Raw genomic sequence first — 17,584 nt, 5'->3', positions numbered from 1 at the left:
GTATGTGAGTCTGAAAATTCTCAGGTAGCACTCCCTGCCTCACAAACCCCAAACCAGTAAATCCTACACTGTCACAGCTAGAACACACCAGGGCAGAGCTCTGGAAATATGTGAGTGCTCCTCTCTGGGCTACTAGCGTGCCAGCTTCCCTGTAAGCTGTAGTAGGGGCAAGAGTTCTCAGCTGGGCACACCCTCAGATGCATTTTCCCTCTTCTGTGGGTTTCCAGGCTAGCCCGCAGAAGCCTGATTCATCCACACCACATTGAAACATAGAATTAAATTCCGGCTATACCCTGGGTGAACTAGGCCATTATGGCAACCAAACCACCACTTACAGTATTATTTTGATGGGAAAATGTGTTCTGTGCTCCAAGCAACCAAATTATAACCAAGATATAGGCACACCCAGGTTCGAATCCCAGTTTTAACACTTACTAACCAGGTGGTCAGGGGCAAGGCTCCAGCCCCCTCAGCCTCAGTTTCCTGCTTTGTAAAAGAGTACCTCCTTTAAAAGTTGTAGTACAGACTAAACAGGCAACTTTGGAAGTGCTCCATGGCACATGGTGGGTGTTCCCTCCCTCCTTTCTAAGGCTTTTGTAGAGACTTGGAGGCAATTCTCCAAACACAGTCCCCCTGAGGAGGGTCTTATCCAGCTTGCGTGGGGGCAGCATTGCCACTGGACTTAGAGCCAGTGTTTATGAGATAAATGAGCTGCTGTCTTAGAAATCACAGAACATTCCTCATCTTTGACCTTCTCCTGGCTTTTACTGGTTAGCAGAGCCAAGAAACTTCTCCTGCCCCTATTGAGCTCCTGCTCCCCCACTCTCTGGCGAGCAGCATTGTTCTGGCTTCCTTTGCTCTGGGTCCTGGGAAGGGGCTTTGCCTCTGAAAAAGGCCAGAAGCCCTGGCCTTTCACCCCAGGTCCTGGCTGTCTGCCCACGAGAGCTAGCAGGAGGAGGGTGGAGACCTGGTCTACAACACTAGAACGCCCGTGGAAGGCAGACCTCCTCCAGCCTGCCGGCTCTGGCTTTGGCCCCTCCTGCTGCGCCAGAACGGTCTGTACTCAAAAGAATGGTGAAACAGCCAAGGAATCCGTGGGGTCCTAAAGGTCGATCTTCTTCCTGTCCTCGCCTTTGTTCCCCCAAAGTCAGGGCTCTCTGGCTTTGGTTACTTGTCCCCTGGCTAGGTTCACCACCATGGAGGTCAGTCACCTTAATTAAATGAGCCCACTCTACACTACACAGTGCTTCAGGGTTCACTGTAATCCTGTTCTCACATTCAGGGTTCACTGTAATCCTCACATCCCCCATTTAGAACCAGAGTCTGCTTAGGCCCTTATTCCATCTTTCCAGGTCCAGCCAGCACATCTTCACTCTGCAGGACTTCTCACTGGAAAGTGGACACCGCCTCCAGTATCATCCTATCTATCTACCCCCTCCCCAATTTTCCAACAGCAAAAAACCACAACACTCTTGTGAAAATAATATCCTAATTGGAGAATTGCCTCCAAGTCTCGCTACAAAAGCCTTAGTTATACCTTAATCAAAACCCAACAGTGCATAAGATATAAAGATAAATCGCAAAAGCCTACCTCTCCCCTCCATCCTCAGAGATAACCTCTATGAATAGTTTTCCAGTGTGCTAGATACTTTCTCTGTACATTTAAGTGTTCATGACTGCAGGGGAATACCTTTTGTTTATTTTCTTCAAAATGAGATTATAGTATACAAATTGTCCTGCAACTTGTTCTTTTTTACATAACAATATATCTTAAACATGTCCAAAATGGTTCTCATTCTTTTTAACACCCATATGATATTCTGTTATTTGAATTACAATATAATTTATTTAACTTTAATTAAATAGTAGATATGTCTCCTACCATAGATTCTTCAGTAGTTTTCAGTTTTTGCAATCACTATCTAGTTGGTTCCCCACCTCAGGTCTCCAGCCTCAAATCTATCTTCCACACCACTGCTCAATTCATTGTTACTCCCAATTTAACCATCTTCCTTATGTTGGAGTTATTTACTAGGTGTCTTATCTCGCTTCCTAGATCTTAATGTCTTGGATTTTCTGGCAAAGAGCTCTATAGGTCTGTCAAGGTGGGGTCAATCTCAGCGTTGCCCTGGAGGTTTTCAGGCCACATGGATATTCATACTTTCTTTTCATATGTATTTATTGGGCACTCTGTGAGCCTGGCTTTATGCCGGACACTGAAGCTCCAGGATGAAACAGAAACAGACCCTGGCCTCCAGAAGCTTATGGTTTAGTGGGAGGGGCAAATATTAGACACCCACATAAACTTATATATGTATAATTACATTGGAATAAGTGCTTTGAAAGGAAACAACAGAGCAGAAAAAGGGACGGGGTCACCTGGGAAGGCTCTCTAAAGAGATATATAAAATGCAAAGAGAGAAGGCCAGTATAGGCCCACAGACCATGGGATCTGGTTCCCATTTTGGGCCACTCAGGACACTTCCTCTTTAGTCTCCTCATCTTACAAGATTGGGAGGGAAACCCCCCTTTCAGTTTTAACTTTGTGACAATAACAAATGCTATCAGAGTTCAGGGGAAACAGAGTTCCCTACTCTGGGAGGGGTCAAGGGAAACTTCTTATTGATTTCATTGACCTTGAGTCACATGTGAATTCTAGTTTCATTGAATTCTGGGCCAAATATTTATTGAGGAGGATATACTCTCTCTATGTATATAAATGTATGTGTGCATGTATAATTATGTATACACACATATAAAATAGAGGAATGTGTATATGTATGTGTTTGGGGAGGAGTTATAGTGTTGGTGATGGGTATTTAGAGATTTAACATAAGTGACCTCTGAAGGAGTTTTTACAACCTGATGGACCTCAGATGAAAGAGAAGATCATTTCAATATACAATTTCAAGTGGGAAGAGAACAACTCACCCAGGGCTATGTGAACTGAACATTGGCTTCAAAATCAGGCAGATCTGGGCTGGATTCCTGCCCTGCGCTCTCTGGCAAAGGAACATGGAGCTTCCCAAGTCTATTCAAGGAGCACTCCTGGAGGTCTCTGAGCTCAGAATTAGTCAGAATTAGGAGTTAGAAGGGCTTCTAGAAGAGTGATTAGAGAAGATGGGAGGAAAATGGAAAAATAGGGGAACTATAGGAAAGGCTATTGTGAAATACAGGGAAGTTGAGTGAAAGTATCATGAGACACAAGGAAGTTGGGTGAAATCAATTGTACCAGCATTGAAAGAAAAAAAAGAGCAATGTACGCAGTCCTCCAGTCTCCCAGAGCTAAGAATTTCAAGCCCGAGAACTCACCAGATGGAAAAGACAGAAATCTGCTATTACCTCTATCATTCTCATTTCCAGGTGCCTGTTTCTCGTCAGTGTGATTTAAAATACTGTAAATTATATGCTTATACTTTGTTGATGTCTTCTTTATGATCCTCAGTCTATGGCTGTATATATTTTGCACATCTACATATATATTACCATGCAAAGTTGTATACACAAAGCTATGCATACTGTACTTTATGGAAAATTTAAGAGCGTTTCAGAGGTAATTAGAACCATATGTGATTTTCCCCCTCTTGAGCTGTGGGAGGGAGATGAATCCAGAGATAAGCAAAGGGCCTGCCCTGGAGCTTTAGTAGGCCAAGGTAAGGAGCCAAATTTGCTTTAAAAGCAATGGGACCCTATTAAAAGGTTCAAGAGGCAGGCCTTAGTGAAGCTGAACAAAGATCAAATAAATAGAAAGTTCCAGGCCCTTCTTATTCCTACTTCAGAAAACAGAGTTGCCTCCATAGTCAGAATAGTAAATCCCAAACTGGTTCTGTCCACAACTTATTTGGGTGCCTTATTTTCTCCATCTGAAAATGAAAGTCTCACCTGCCACAGAGAGGTGCTGCATGTAGGATCACAAAGTCACCACAGGCAAGCAATGAGCATCAGAGGCTGAGGGGGTTTCAGACATTAGTGACATTGTTATCAAATCTGAATGTCCTTCCCTGCCTCCAGGGCTGACCAGTTCCGGAGTTGTTGCATCAGGACTAGGTTCCTGTTCCTTGGGGGAAAGAGCTTGATGAAGCTTCTACTAGCCTATTGATGTCCTCCTTTCCAGGCCAGGTACACTTCAAACTTCCTGGGAAAGTGAGGCAGTAAGTCTCATTGTGCAGCCCTCAGCAGGGGCAGAAGCTGCAAGTGCTAAAGAAATGCTCCCATAATAACCATGTGTGATAATAAAAAGATAAAGAGGTAAATAGGTATGTAGGTCAGCTCAAAAATAGCCACCCATCCATCTGGACTGCGTAGCCATTTGTGCCAGGTGGTACGAAGGGTTTTTCTTCCTTCCCTCCCAAGCTAGCCTTCCAAGCTCCTTTCAAGATTGCATGAAATAAAACTCCCATCCTGGAATAGCTGGATGTAGCCTGGCATCTCTGGCCTGAAGCCCTAAGGGGCAGGCACTGCTCCCGGCATTCTCTCCACTAACAAGTCCTGAGGTCAAAGGGCACAGGGCTTGGCCTCACTGACGCGGGTTCTTGGGCTAAGTCAGGGTTTAGAGTGGTGACTCATAGACACTCCCTTACCCACCCCCAAAAGGATCGGCTTCACCCAGAAGGCCTCCCCCATCCCAACAGAGATGGCTTTGTTAGCAGACCCGGTTTGAGAAGAGGTACAGCCTCCGGGGTTGTGAGGGCCTCTTCATTCTCTCTCTCCCTCCCCCTCTCCCTTTCTCCAGCCCTTAGCAGAGAGGCGCCAGCCCCTCCGCCCTGCCCCCACCCAGCAGCGCCAGGACCAAAGCGCTGAGCTCAGCATCTCCGCGGCGCGGTCGCCTTCCACCCGGGCAATGGGAGGAGTCTCCTTCCTCCAGGGAGTGGGCGGGGCCAGAACAGCCCTGGCCCCGCCCACCCCCATTCCTTCTCTCCCGGCTTGCCCCCCTCCGGTTCCCCCTACGCACGTTCTTCAAGTCACGTCCCTTCTTCCCCAACTCTCCGGTAGGGGTCCACGGAGACACCCCCCACTCCTCACCCCAGTCAGCTGCTCAGCATCTGCCACCTTCGCGGCCGGCTCCCTTGAGGGTGCACCTCGGCTGTGGGGAAAGGAGGGGGGCTCCTTCCCTTCCCCGCCCCCAGCTCTGATCAGCCTTCACTGCAGAGCAGCCGAGGCAGACCGTGATGAACTCTTGTGTACGCCTCTTCCAAGAGCAGAAACTAGAGATCCAGAATTTTAACATACTTTTTTGTGTTTGTTTTTTAAATCAAAATGATTTTGCAGGGGCTCCTGGATTCCTGCGTTAAAAAAAAATCTCTCTTTGTGGGTTACAAAGGAGACAGGTTGTAGAGCGGCCCTTTTTTTGGCAGTAGAGATCTGAGTTCTCTGGGAGAGTACCTGAAGGGGGGGGAGATGTGGTGACAGAGGCATTGTTGCCTCTGGATTTGTTGGGTTCTAGCTATAAGAAAAAAACTGGGGTTCATGGGCCTTGCCATTGAGTCAGCACCGTTGGGCCCTGCTGAATTCTGCAGGGAAGGAAAAAATCAGATAAAACAAGAGACAGTTTTTTTTTTTTTTTGTGGCAGCACTGCACCTGTCCTACCCACTGTCCCCCAAAATGTACTACCTTCTCTTCCAGCCATACCGTTTCTTTTAGTTCATAACTAGGAGTGTTGGTGACTTGGAATCAAGGGGGTGAGCCTAGATCTGGAATCCTGGCTCCAATATGTTGCCTGGAATGACCTTAGGCAAGTCACTGCTCCTAAAGGAACCTGTTTTGTTACCTGTATAGTGCTATCGATGAGAGGCCTGTTCAGCCTACACTCCACAAGTATTTGTTGTTATTTTTATTGACAGAATTAGGGAAACAATAAAAGACATGGAAGTGTTTTTAAAACCATGTATCTTTATGAGAAGCTGGCCAGAGCTGGCAGTCCCATCATCTGCCGGGTCAGAAATTCAAGAAAAAACCCAGAATACCTTTTTTTTTTTTTGAAAGATTATTTATGTATGCATTAAAAACTGGGGTACAGGCCAAAGGTTGGGGGAGGGATAGGGGGTGGTGAGAGGATTCACCAGAAATAGTGGGGAATAGAACAGGCTGATAGAAATACACTGCTGAGGAGAGCAGTGGGGAGACAGGAGAGGTCTGCGGTGCCCTGTGGGTCCCTTCCCTAGCAGGGGATAGACCTTATGCTGCAGTGGCTAAGGATAGTTCCAAGTGCTGTGCTTTAACCCCTTGAGCCACCAGGGAGGGCCCCAGAATACCTTTTCAATAGAATTGAGTTTCCCAAGCCTTTCGTTACTAAGCCTGGGCACTGGAGATATAGACATACTTCTGAATGAGGTTAGAAGCTTGACAGAGGGGTAAGGGAATGGCTACAAGCCTGAAAAAAAAGTTTCTGAGGATTGAGTGAGGTCTAACTGCCAGAAGAATGAGCGATCATGAGCACCTCACAAGGCTCCTACCCTCCAATTCAGTTCTTTGTCCATAAAGTGAGGAAATGGGGGGATGTACTGGAAGAGGTGCTCTCCCAGAGCCTGCTCGCCCTCACATTCAAAGATTCTAAGGTTTATTCCACTGACAGCAAAATCCTTACTTTGAGAGGGCCAATTACTCTCTGCTAAGCATTCTAATTTAGCCATACTTTACTCCAGCCCCTTGGGGTGCCCAGAGGCTAGACAGCACTCTTGGTCTCTTTCTCTGGGAGGGAAAAAAGATGAGCTCTTTTTTTTTTTTCTTTGCTGTCCAGACAAGCCGTGAACCTGGATTCAGTTTCCCTCTGTAGCAGCTTCAGATCCTTGCCAATTTGTACCCCGCCCCCAGCTTGATGAACAAAGCCCACCCTGACCCCACCTTACCCTTTGATCTATGGCAATTGGAGACCCTCAAAAGGCAATAACACTGAAAGTGCTGGAATGGGAATGCCAGTCTCCACCTTCTCTGGTAGGCCTCCTCCATTTGGTCCATCCGCCTACAGGCCAGGCCTGGGATTTTTTTGAAAGTTGCTCCAGGGAAAGTGTCTTTTTCCTGGGCTGTGATCCTGGGAAAGTTGAAGAAGGCTTTGAGATTCTAGTTCTGGGTTTTCAAAACTGGGATATGAAAACCCAATAGTACAAGAAGCCACAGTATAAACACAGATTATCTATTTATTAAAACATGCTTTTGGGGTGTGTGGGAGGGGAGGAGAGTAGAAATTGAATAATTTAACTAATAAGTAGTTGACAGTCTACTCCTAAAACTAATACTGGTAAAATAAAATAGAATGCAAAATTGCATTATTTTTAATAAAAAATGCCTAACTTCAAAGACATGTTATGCTCCCTAGGCCACAGCCCCCAGCAGTATTCATTCTTAGCGACCAAACAGCCTGAACTCAGATTGGGTGAATTCTGTTTCCTTACAGAATCTGGGTTTGCCTCCAGAAATGGAGAGCCATTTAGCTGAGGTTTCTGGTACAAAAAGAAGAGACTATTGCTTCTATCTCCTGCTGCTTCATTCTTTTCTTTCCTTTTAGAGTTTCAGATACCAGGATGGAAGAGGGATACTGGAAAAGTGACAGAAAGAGCAAATGGGATTCCTAAAATGCAGTGGGGTGGGTTCGCAAGATAAAAGATAGTTGGGCCCTCCCCAGTGGCATAACAGGTTAAACTGCAGCACTAGGAAAGCTAGCCTAAGCCTCTTCAGCTAGAGTTCTTCCCTGGCAAGAGAGGTGACCAACATGAAACAGCAGACATCTCCTGTCTCGCCCTCTGCTCCCCTCAGCAGAATACTTCGTCAGTCTGCCTGTTCTGTGCCCCACTCTGTCTCCAGTGAATGCATTCACTGCCCTTGCGTCTCTGGCCTGTACCCCAGTTCTGTATGCATAAATAAATAGATCTTTAAAAAAAAAAGAAAAAAGAGCACCTCAGATTTGGGACAAGATAGATCTCTGTGGGTTTACCACTGCTGTAAACAGAAGGCTCCCCTCCTAGCTTTTGAAAAATCTCTGTCCATTGTCATTAGTGGTTATCCAGCCAAGGCTTTGTGGAGTTCCATTTGCCCTGTCCCTAGAAAATAGCTTCTTGTGTAACCTGCAAACCAGGCAGTACTAGCTGTCTGTGAGCTCACCATTATTACACATGAGTCTGGCCTCTACAGGCTGCATGCCATTTCACCCACAGTAGGTCCTTTGACAGGCTGCAGAGCAAACTCCTCCAAGGACTTACCTTTCTTTTTAAGGGGTTAGCAAACATCCCAACTAAAGATGAGCCATCAGAATCTTCTGAAGAGATTTCATACAAAAGGGGCCCATCCAGACCTACCAAATCAGAATGGGGATTAGAGAAATAGAGTCTCTGGTTATAAGGTTCTCCGATGATACTAGTTACCATTCAGACTTGAAGTTGGTTGATGGAAGGATTACTGAACTCTTTAGGACTCAATTCCTTCATCTGTAGAATGGGGACTATATTCATTTCTAAAAATGCAAGTAGGTAAAAATTTTTAAAAGCTTCTTTGAAAAGTTGCACAATATAATGTATTTTTTGGGCCTCCCTTGTTTGGATGGCACAAGGTGTTAAAGCTCAGCACTATAAAGCTATCTGCAGCCACTGCAGCATAAATTTAATCCTCTTCCAGGGAGGTGACTCACATAGCACAGCAGACCTCTCCTGTCTCGCCTACTATACCTCTCAGTAGCGTATTTCAGTACATTCGCCTGTTCCCCACTCTGTCTCTGCTGAATCCTCTCACCACCACCCTCTGCAGCTCTGGGCTGCACCTCAGTTCTTGTATGCATAAATAAATAAATACACACACACACACACAAATATATATATAGTATTTCCACTTTTAAAAGTAGTTTCATTTGCAAAAAGACTCCCTACTGGGTTTTGGAGTTTACTTTAGTAAACACAATCAACTACTTAAGTGAAGCTCTGGGTTTTCACAATCCTCTAGGAAACCAGGTGCACTTATAATCTTGCTATTTTCACCAAGTCATTTGTTGTTTTTCCAGTAAAAAAGCCACAGAAGTCCTGGGAATGCTTTTGCTGGCTTCATTATTCCCACCTCCTACTACCGCTCTGCCTTCTCCCCACCACCCTGCCCTGCTGGTTCCTCCTGCCTCCTCCATTACTCTCCACCAGATGTTTCCAAAGGGCTCCAGAGGGTATGCACAACAGCTGGCTGACCTTTTGAGTGTCCCATCCAGTATTCTGGGGTCATCAGAATCATACCCCCACCCCTAAGATCTGGTTTAACTCCCCAAACCCGATGGAGCACCTCACCAGATAAAGACTTGGGAATTGGTGCACAGGAATGAAACCACCCAAACTGGGAGGGGTGTTGGCCAGCAGCGAGAGCTCACTGCCTTTAAACTGCAGGCTAATAATGGTCCAATGGGAATAGAGCAACAGCACTCAGGAAGAGGCAGAACTGTTGGCCAGAACCCTGGTCACAGAGACTGGGGCATAGGCCTGATTACTAGTTCCAGAAGACTTGGGTCACTTGAGACATGACACTAGTCTACTCCTGCTTATGGAGTTCAGCCTGTCTCCCCAGCGTTGCCTTGTAGATTTCCATGTTGCACCCTATATCTGTGTGGTGAGTGCTCCTTGGAGCATTACTCCCTAGGAAACATTCTTAAACTGCAGAGTCTACATGGGAATGGCACCCTCTGGAGTTGTATAGCCATACTCCCAACTAGGTAATACAAACTTCAAAGTATTTTGAGAGTGAAAAGCTTGATGGGAAAGGGGTCTCCTTTGAGATTATAAAGATGCTTTGGAACTAGACAGAAGTGGTTGGTTGCACAACATTGTGAGTGTTCACTTTAAAATGGTTAGTCTTACATGTAAATTTCATTTTTTTTAAAGATTTACTTATTTATGCATACAAAAACCAGGAATCAGAGTACAGCCAGAGGTTCAAGGGGTGAGAGGATTCACCAGAGACAGAGTCAGCAGACTGATCAAAATACACTGCTGAGGGAAGCAGTAGGCAAGACAGGAGAGGTCTGCTGCACCAGGTAGGTCACCTCCTTGGTCAGCAGGGGAAATTGGATAGCTTTATAGTGCTGTGCTTTCATCCCTTGAGCCACCAGGGAGGGCCCTATCTGTGAATTTCATTTCCAAATGTTGTATTTTGAGACACTTGAAAGTAAAGTGCTGATTGGCTGCTTTAAAAGACTTCTAATAAGTTAGCACTCTGTACAATGTCACTTTCTCCCTAGTTTCCTTGGGTAGCTGACAAAATTTCAACTGGAAGAACTATGTCGTCTCAGACGCCTCATTCCTAGACATGAACTGAGGAGGAAGGGCAATGCTCAGATATGTCCAAGGCTCAGCTATGTCTTGGAAGCACTTGTCAAACATAGAATGATAGCATTGATCCTGGAAACCCAGATATAGTTTGTTTAATTCTGGGGAAAGTCACCATCCATCCAACAAAGAATATTCACTGAGTATTTACTATGTGCTGGCTACCAGACATTTCTTTTAAAAAGTAGGACACCACCCACAAGAAGTTCACAGTCCAGTGGGAAGACTACAAAGGAAATCATTAGTAACAAAGATATGCACAGGGTGTAAAGATGACCTAAAGGGGACATGTAAGAGATGGAGAGCTGTGGAGATCTTCCTGGGGAAAGAAGGGATGTCAGAGTTGGTGGGAACATGTCCAGGCAAATCTGACCTGCAGCTGTCTAGGCCCCAGGGGGATTAGAGTGGGACAGAAACACCAAATTCAGATTTATAGGATCTCTGAGAACTCTGAGGAGGTCTGGCTCAGAGGCTGAGAGACAGAATGTCCCAAGGAGTGCCACATTTTGGCTTTTTCTGGAGGTCCCCTACACCTAATAGCTTTAATGCAGTGAGGGGCGTGTGAGGTGGTAATAAAGCCTTTCTAGTCCCAGCCAGTTATAAGGGACTTACCCTTCACCTTATAGAGTGAGCCAAGACCTTCACCCTGGCTCCTCAGAGGGAGCCAGGTTAGGAAATCTGCTTTCTAGGTCTAGAGGTTCCCCTGAGACACAATGGCATGAGATCTTGTTTCCTTTACAGGGTGAAGAGTCTAAGTGGGAAGGTCCACCAGGCCTCAGTCTGACCTCCTTGAAAGTAGTTGTTTCCCCTGGATCCCACTCACTGTACTCTAGGGAACATCTCCAGAGTTAAGACTCAAAGTTCTTTTTTTTTAATTTAAAAATTTTTGAAGATTTATTTATTTATTTATTTGGGCATGTAAGACCTGGGGTGTAGGCCAGAGGTGTGAGGGATGAGAGGATTCACCAGAGACCAAGTGGGGAGCAAAATAGGCAGATCTACTGAAATATACCTGGTAAGACAAGGAGAGCAGGTCTGCTGTGCTATGTGGGCCAGCTCCCCGGCTGGGGATCGAACTCAAGATATTCAACCCCAACCCCTGTACCACCAGAGAGGCCCTTCAAAGTTCTTTTCTTTCCTTTTTTTTCTTTTAAGATTTATTTATTTATGCACACAAGAATTGGGGTACAGGCCAGAGGTGCAGGGGGTGAGAGGATTCACCCGAGACAGGGTGGGGGAGAACAGGCAGACTGACTAAAACACACTTCTGAGGGGAGCAGCAGGCAGGACAGGAGAGGTCTGCTGCACCATGTGGGTTACCTCCCTGGCTGGGGATCAAACTTGTGCTGCAGTGGCTGTGGAAAGCTTCATAATGCTGTGCTTTAACCCACTGTGCCATCAATTCTGTATGCATAAATAAATCTCTAAAAAAAAGTCTAAAAACACAATGGGACAACATTAGCGGGGCTCGGTGGAAAAGCTTACTCAGTGCTCATTAATCATCCCTTCCCAGCAGGGAAACACTTTTATTAACAGAATGAGACAGTGAATGAAAAAAAAGGTGCTTATCAAACTACTTCCATGATGGAGTTTGTTGAGTGAGTGAATGAGTCCTACTAACCCGAACTTTCCAAACTGAATGTATACTTTAAAACCACCACTTTTTCTGATTTCTTATCTTTTTTTTTTTTTTAGAGAGAGAGAAAGAAGAAAAAATCAAAACGCTATACATACCTCTTGCTGGCTCAGATGTCCTCACCTCAGTAGACCTGGTGGATGCCAGAAAGATACATTTGTAAAGGTTACCCAATTCTCTTCCCTTCTCAGTAAAGGGTGATCTCAAGAGAAGTCCCCATGGGGACCTCCAAGCACTTTGTCTAAAAGCTCTGCCAAGGTGTCTTTAAGGCTGGAGGTTGGAGGATAAAAAGGACCAATATTCAGCCCTTGAAATCCCCAGACTATGCTATTCTGCAGTAGTTTTTAAGATATCTCCCAATGAGTCACCTGATATATTTTTTATCCATTAATTTGTGTCCAGAGGGTAGTCTCCCTTGTGTAAAAGAGGGGTGGAGTGCAAGTTTTGAATTGGGGTCCTTTCTAAGTCTAATTTGGTTTTTGTTTGTTGTCTTAGTTGTTTCCCAGATGGCCCCAGGGGCCCCCTTTTTTTTCCCTGGGGGGAATGGGAAGAGGTGTTAGGGGAGGACAGTAGTGGCTAGAACTCTCTCCAGCAAGTTTCTTCAGTCACCGGCAAGTTCGCCTGGGGCAAGGCCTTGCCTGTTTGATAGGTTTAGACTCCAGTCCGGGAACCCGAGCTTCTGAAGTAAGTTTGGTTCCTTCTTCCATCAGAGTCCTGGTGTTGTCCCAGCTTGATAAACCTTTAAAGAACTAAAGATTCCTCCGAACCCACACCCACCCTCAGCAAACACATTTTCAGAATGCCACGGTCCAGCTAGGTTTCCCCGAGGCTCCTCCTGAATGATGAAAACTGGATGGCTATTGCACTCTCGGGCTTTCCTGGATATCTAGGTCTACCGTCCTGATGCAACTCTCCGGATCTTTTACACAAAGCTCTTCACGAGAGAGCGCTAGGACCCGGAGGCCACCCCGGAGCTCTCGGCAGCTGTGGGGGAGGCACCGCCGCAAAGCTGTCCGCCTGCAGCGCCCGCGGGTGCGTCGGGTCGGTTTGTCCATCTGATCCGGGTTACTGTTCTCTCAGCCCTTGGATCAAGCGCTGAGGAATCCCGACCTAGCAACACTTTCTTGGTCCCCCTTCTAAAAATCCTCTCCTCGAGAGCTAATGCAGGTGGGGTGGGAGTGCACTCGGCTTGGGGGCCAGGTTCAGGTGGGGGCATGCCACCCCCCTCCCCACGAAACCATCCCCTGGGGCTCTAGAGTAACAGGCGGAAAAGCCGGTGGGACCGCTGGAATGGGGAGTTCCGTACCTAGAGCCACCTAGTCTCTGGACCCTTCCTCTATACGCGGACCCTTCCCAAGGCGAGGATTGCGTGGGGTTTGTGCACCAGGGTCGGTCATTCACCCTTGCGCCTAGTTGTGCCCTTATTTCGCAGGGTCCCAGACGCTGGGGGCAACCGTTTTCCTCGTCCGCTGCCCCCTCAAGTTCCCCTGCCTCTCTCCCGGCGCGGTCACGGGCCACCCCCTCCCCCAGCAGCACGACCCTATAATAAACAAGTCTTTCCTTGATCCTCCCCTGCCGCGAGCGCCCTCGGGGACCTTGGCAGCTGCAGCCGCCGCGGATCCTTTCCAGAAAGGGGGCGTGGCCGCGACTCGGGGTTCTGCCGGGAGCGTTCCGGGGCGCAACAGGGGCGGAGCGAAGCCGCTGTCACCAGGCAGGAGAGAACGTTGCGAACGTGCGCTCGCAGCTCATTGGCAGAGACAGGCCACACTCCCGGGTCGGGATTGGGCTTCGGCGCGGAGGGGGCGTGGTCTCCCCGCGCTAGTCCTTATAGGCCTCTCGGCGCTGGTGCTAGGGACCGTGGCAGGCCGAGGGGGAGGTGAGGGTGATTCAAGGGACAGGTCTGGGCAGCGCTCTGGGGTTGGCACCAGTCCGTGCAACCATTCAAGCGGCAGTACGCACTTGTCCTGGCGTTCTCGCTGACCACACTAGCCGGTGAGTGTCCCTTCTGTGTGTGCGGATCCTTGTACTGCGAGGCCCCAACCGTGCGGGTTGTGAGGCTCGCAGCCTGGTCCAGCGCGCAGGCTGACGCGGGGTCTTCGCTCCTCTTATCTTACAGCTTCTGCGCTCCATCTCTCTGAGCTCATCGGCCAACGTCCTGGCTTCCGCCGTCAATATGCCTAGCCTTTGGGATCGTTTCTCCTCGTCGTCCTCCTCTTCGCCCTCGTCCCGAACTCTCTCCCCCGATCAACCGCCGCGCTCAGCCTGGGGTTCAGCAGCCAGAGAAGAGGGGCTCGGCCGCTGTGCGAGCCTGGAGAGCTCGGACTGCGAATCTCTGGACAGCAGCAACAGTGGCTTTGGGCTGGAGGAAGGTAAGCCGTGGGCGGGGACAGACGCGACTGGAGGGGTCGGGGAAGAACGAAGAGCTCCGTACTGGAAGGAGTCAAAGCCACCTTGCCTTCCTACCAGATCAGGACCCAGATTGCGGTGGAGGGGAATTGGGTTAGAGTATAGGGTACGAGTGGGGCCCGGAAACTGAGGCACAGACTGGAACCGAGTGCTGGTTTCTTAGCCAAACGGCACCTCCCCCTTTTGGAGCTGCGCTTACATCTTCATTCTGTGTGCTCTCCCTTCCAGATTCGGCATACTTAGATGGGGTGTCGCTGCCCGACTTCGAGTTGCTTAGCGACCCCGAGGACGAGCACCTGTGTGCCAACCTGATGCAGCTGCTGCAGGAGAACCTGGCTCAGGCGCGGCTGGGCTCGCGGCGCCCCGCGCGCCTGCTGATGCCCGGCCAGCTGGTGAGCCAGGTGGGAAAAGAACTGCTGCGCCTGGCCTACAGCGAGCCGTGCGGCCTGCGGGGGGCGCTGCTGGATGTCTGCGTAGAGCAGGGCAAGAGCTGCCACAGCGTGGGGCAGCTGGCCCTCGACCCCAGCCTGGTGCCTACCTTCCAGCTGACCCTCGTGCTGCGCCTGGACTCACGCCTCTGGCCCAAGATCCAGGGGCTGTTTAGCTCTGCCAACTCTCCGTTCGTCCCTGGCTTCAGCCATTCCCTCACGCTGAGCACAGGCTTCCGAGTCATCAAGAAGAAGCTGTACAGCTCTGAGCAGCTGCTTATTGAGGAATGTTAAATTGGGTCTGGGGGGCTGACACTGCCCCCACAGCAGAGAAAACTGGACTTCTGAGGCGCACATAGGCAGGCAGAAACTGAGGGACTAATGCCTGTCCTTAGAAAACTGACAATAGCCACCTGAGGGGGAGGATGGTGCTGGTGGTGAGGGAAACATTGTGTTTCCTTGGAAGCGCACTGAGGAATGCGCAGGTGGCATCCCCTCAAGTACTGTAGCATGAAACAAAGGCTTAGGGGCCAACCAGGCTTCTGGCTGGATGTGTATGTAGCATGTACCTTATTATTTTTATTGTTACTGACAGTTAAGATAACAGTGGTATGACAACAGGAGAGCAGCTGGGCTGCACTGGCCTCTCTGCAAGGGATGTATGTATGCTCATGGTAGCCAGCTCTGGTGGGAGGGGGGAGGTCATCCAGGTGGTTGGTGTATCTCATGGTCTGAAGGGGCCAAATGTGTTTGTTCTTTGTATATTTTTGTTTGTTTGTTTGATCAGAGCTTCACTACTGACCTGTTCTAGGCAGCTATCTTACAGACGCATGAATGTAAGAGTAGAAAGGGGTGGGTGTTAGGATCACTTGGGATCTTTGACACTTGAAGAAAAAAAAACTACACTTGAGAGCTGTTTGACCCATCCCCTGCTGTGCGCTGAAGCTTGAGTTGTGAGGGGATGGGATTAACTGGGGTGGGGGCTGGAACCCCTTCCCCAGAGGAGTGCCATCTGGGTCTTCCATCTAGAACTGTTTACATGAAGATACTTGCTGTTCATGAATACACTTGATGTTCAAGTATTAAAACCTATGCAATATTTTTTACTTTTCTAATAAAAAAAACATGTTTGTTAAAACGGCTCAGTCTCTCATCAGTGTCCTAAGATAAAGGGAGAGAAAGCTTGCTGGTAAACAGCAGGTTTCAGTAGACTCCGGTTCACCTGTGTGTGCTCTGTCCCTTTCCGGGGCTGCCTGCCAACCCTGGTAATGGAGGTATGTGGCCTGTGTGTCATCTGTGCCAAGAGCCTTGGATCCCTTGGCTCTGCTTGCTGTGGCTACCAAAGGAAAACTCTGGAAGGTAAGGGGGTGAGTCAGACCTCCCGCAGAGCCAGCTTCTCAGTCAGGAGCACTCACCTGGCACCACCCCACCCCCCCCACCCCCAGTTTAAAAAGTGAAGTCACAATGGCCCCTGTACCCAAAGACCTTATAGACACTGGGAGAATTGCAAGAGACTTGTTTTTTTCTTGCTGTGAGAAAAGTCACTGTACTGTTTGTTCTGTGGTCATGAAATTTTTTTTTCTCTGGATTAAAAACAACAACAAACCACCAGAGATCAGGAGTACCAAGAAAGGGCGTTTGAAAAGAACTACTTAGCTCAAAACTTAGGCAAGTAGGTAGGCTGACCTGACATTGGGAGGAAGTGTGGCAGTCAGGTCTAGAACTCCATAATACAGAGACACCTGTGCACTTGGAGGGGAAGAAAGGTAGGAGTGGCGAGGGCTTTGAGAACAAGAAGATGGCAGGCCTGTCTCATGAAAGCCCTGGGTGACATGGACTATTGCATTCTGAGGGCCCCAATTTCATTATCAGTGAAATTGGGGTTGGGCCAAACGAAGGCCAAAGCCCTTCCCACTTATCCCTCCCAGTGACTGCTGTAGCCCTCCCACACCAGCCTTTGGGGAGTTGTTATCTCTCTTGTTTCACTCTCTGGGTCCCAGACAAGCCTTGTTTGCCTGACTATAAAACAGTTCTTCTTGGGTGTGCAGTTGAATCGCTTAGGGCCTGGATTAAGACAATCCCTGGGTCTTGATGGAGTTTCTGAGTACATCGAAGGTGGGATCCAGAAATCTATATTTTCATCAGGGATTCTGACAAAGTCCTGAACTTTGGGGTAGTTTAGAAAACAGCTCTGGTGAAACCAAATGACTTATTCCCCAGATAAGAGTTTGAAATAGATTTGAAAATGGTTCAGTTTTAGGAGAGTCCTCACACTCATTTTCTTAGCATATCTTCCTAATAATTATTCTGTGAGGGGAGGGTGGGGCAGCAATTTGTAATGTTTTACAAAATAATAAACAAAGGCTAAAGCCCTTGAATGACCATCTTTGTCTGACCATGGACTGACCTTGTCCACTCTCAGCACTTCTGGTTGGGAGCTGGAGAGAAGCAGATTTAGCACTAGGGCAGTGGCTAAGAGACACCAAGATTGGCACCAATGCTTATGGCTGTGTTTCCCTGGCCCCAAAATAGGATCACAAAAACAACTGTTCTGGGAGCAAGAGATGTATGACACGGTAAACTAACCCTTCTCTAAGATGAGGAAGCAAGGCCAGGCTTTATGCTGTCTTAGGTGGTTAAAATGAGGGCAGAGGAAAGTTGGGTTCCCAAGAAAACTCAGATGAAATACCCACTCCTGAACCCAGATTGTTTTTCTCATTCTTGCAAGGCTTAAAAATCCCTCCATGGCCCTCCCTGGTGGCGCAGCGGGTTAAAGCACAGCACTAAAGAAGTCAAAGCCACTTCCGCATGAGTTCGATCCCCGCCT

General features: G+C 48.1%; 1 protein-coding gene and 1 long non-coding RNA gene across 2 annotated transcripts in view; one reads left to right on the top strand and one right to left on the bottom strand.

Moving 5' to 3' along the window:
* The window catches only part of LOC105853511, a 27,976-nt gene extending 19,697 nt beyond the window's left edge, over positions 1–8,279 (bottom strand). The window contains exon 1 of the long non-coding RNA XR_001145354.1: positions 8,194–8,279. This is a non-coding gene — a long non-coding RNA (uncharacterized LOC105853511). The remainder of the gene's footprint in view (positions 1–8,193) is intronic.
* Positions 8,280–13,792: 5,513 nt separating this feature from the next.
* Positions 13,793–15,707, top strand: DDIT4 (DNA-damage-inducible transcript 4). Its single transcript, XM_004680792.2, has 3 exons — positions 13,793–13,915; positions 14,040–14,292; positions 14,558–15,707. Exons 2-3 carry the CDS (start codon positions 14,097–14,099, stop codon positions 15,049–15,051), a joined length of 690 nt encoding a protein of 229 aa, XP_004680849.1. The 5' UTR covers positions 13,793–13,915; positions 14,040–14,096; the 3' UTR covers positions 15,052–15,707.
* The last annotated feature ends 1,877 nt before the right edge of the window (positions 15,708–17,584 follow it).

Source organism: Condylura cristata, unplaced genomic scaffold (genome assembly GCF_000260355.1).
Source record: "Condylura cristata isolate star-nosed mole 26May11 unplaced genomic scaffold, ConCri1.0 scaffold00011, whole genome shotgun sequence".
NCBI lineage: Eukaryota > Metazoa > Chordata > Mammalia > Eulipotyphla > Talpidae > Condylura > Condylura cristata.
The sequence above is the reverse complement of the archived record's forward strand: the minus strand, read 5'-3'. Positions and strand labels throughout refer to the sequence as shown.

Coding starts and splice junctions, on each gene's coding strand:
- DDIT4 (XM_004680792.2), top strand. CDS start 14,097: ATGCCTAGCCTTTGGGATCGTTTCTCCTCGTCGTCCTCCTCTTCGCCC. Junction 14,293..14,557: donor TGGCTTTGGGCTGGAGGAAG/GTAAGCCGTGGG, acceptor TCTCCCTTCCAG/ATTCGGCATACTTAGATGGG.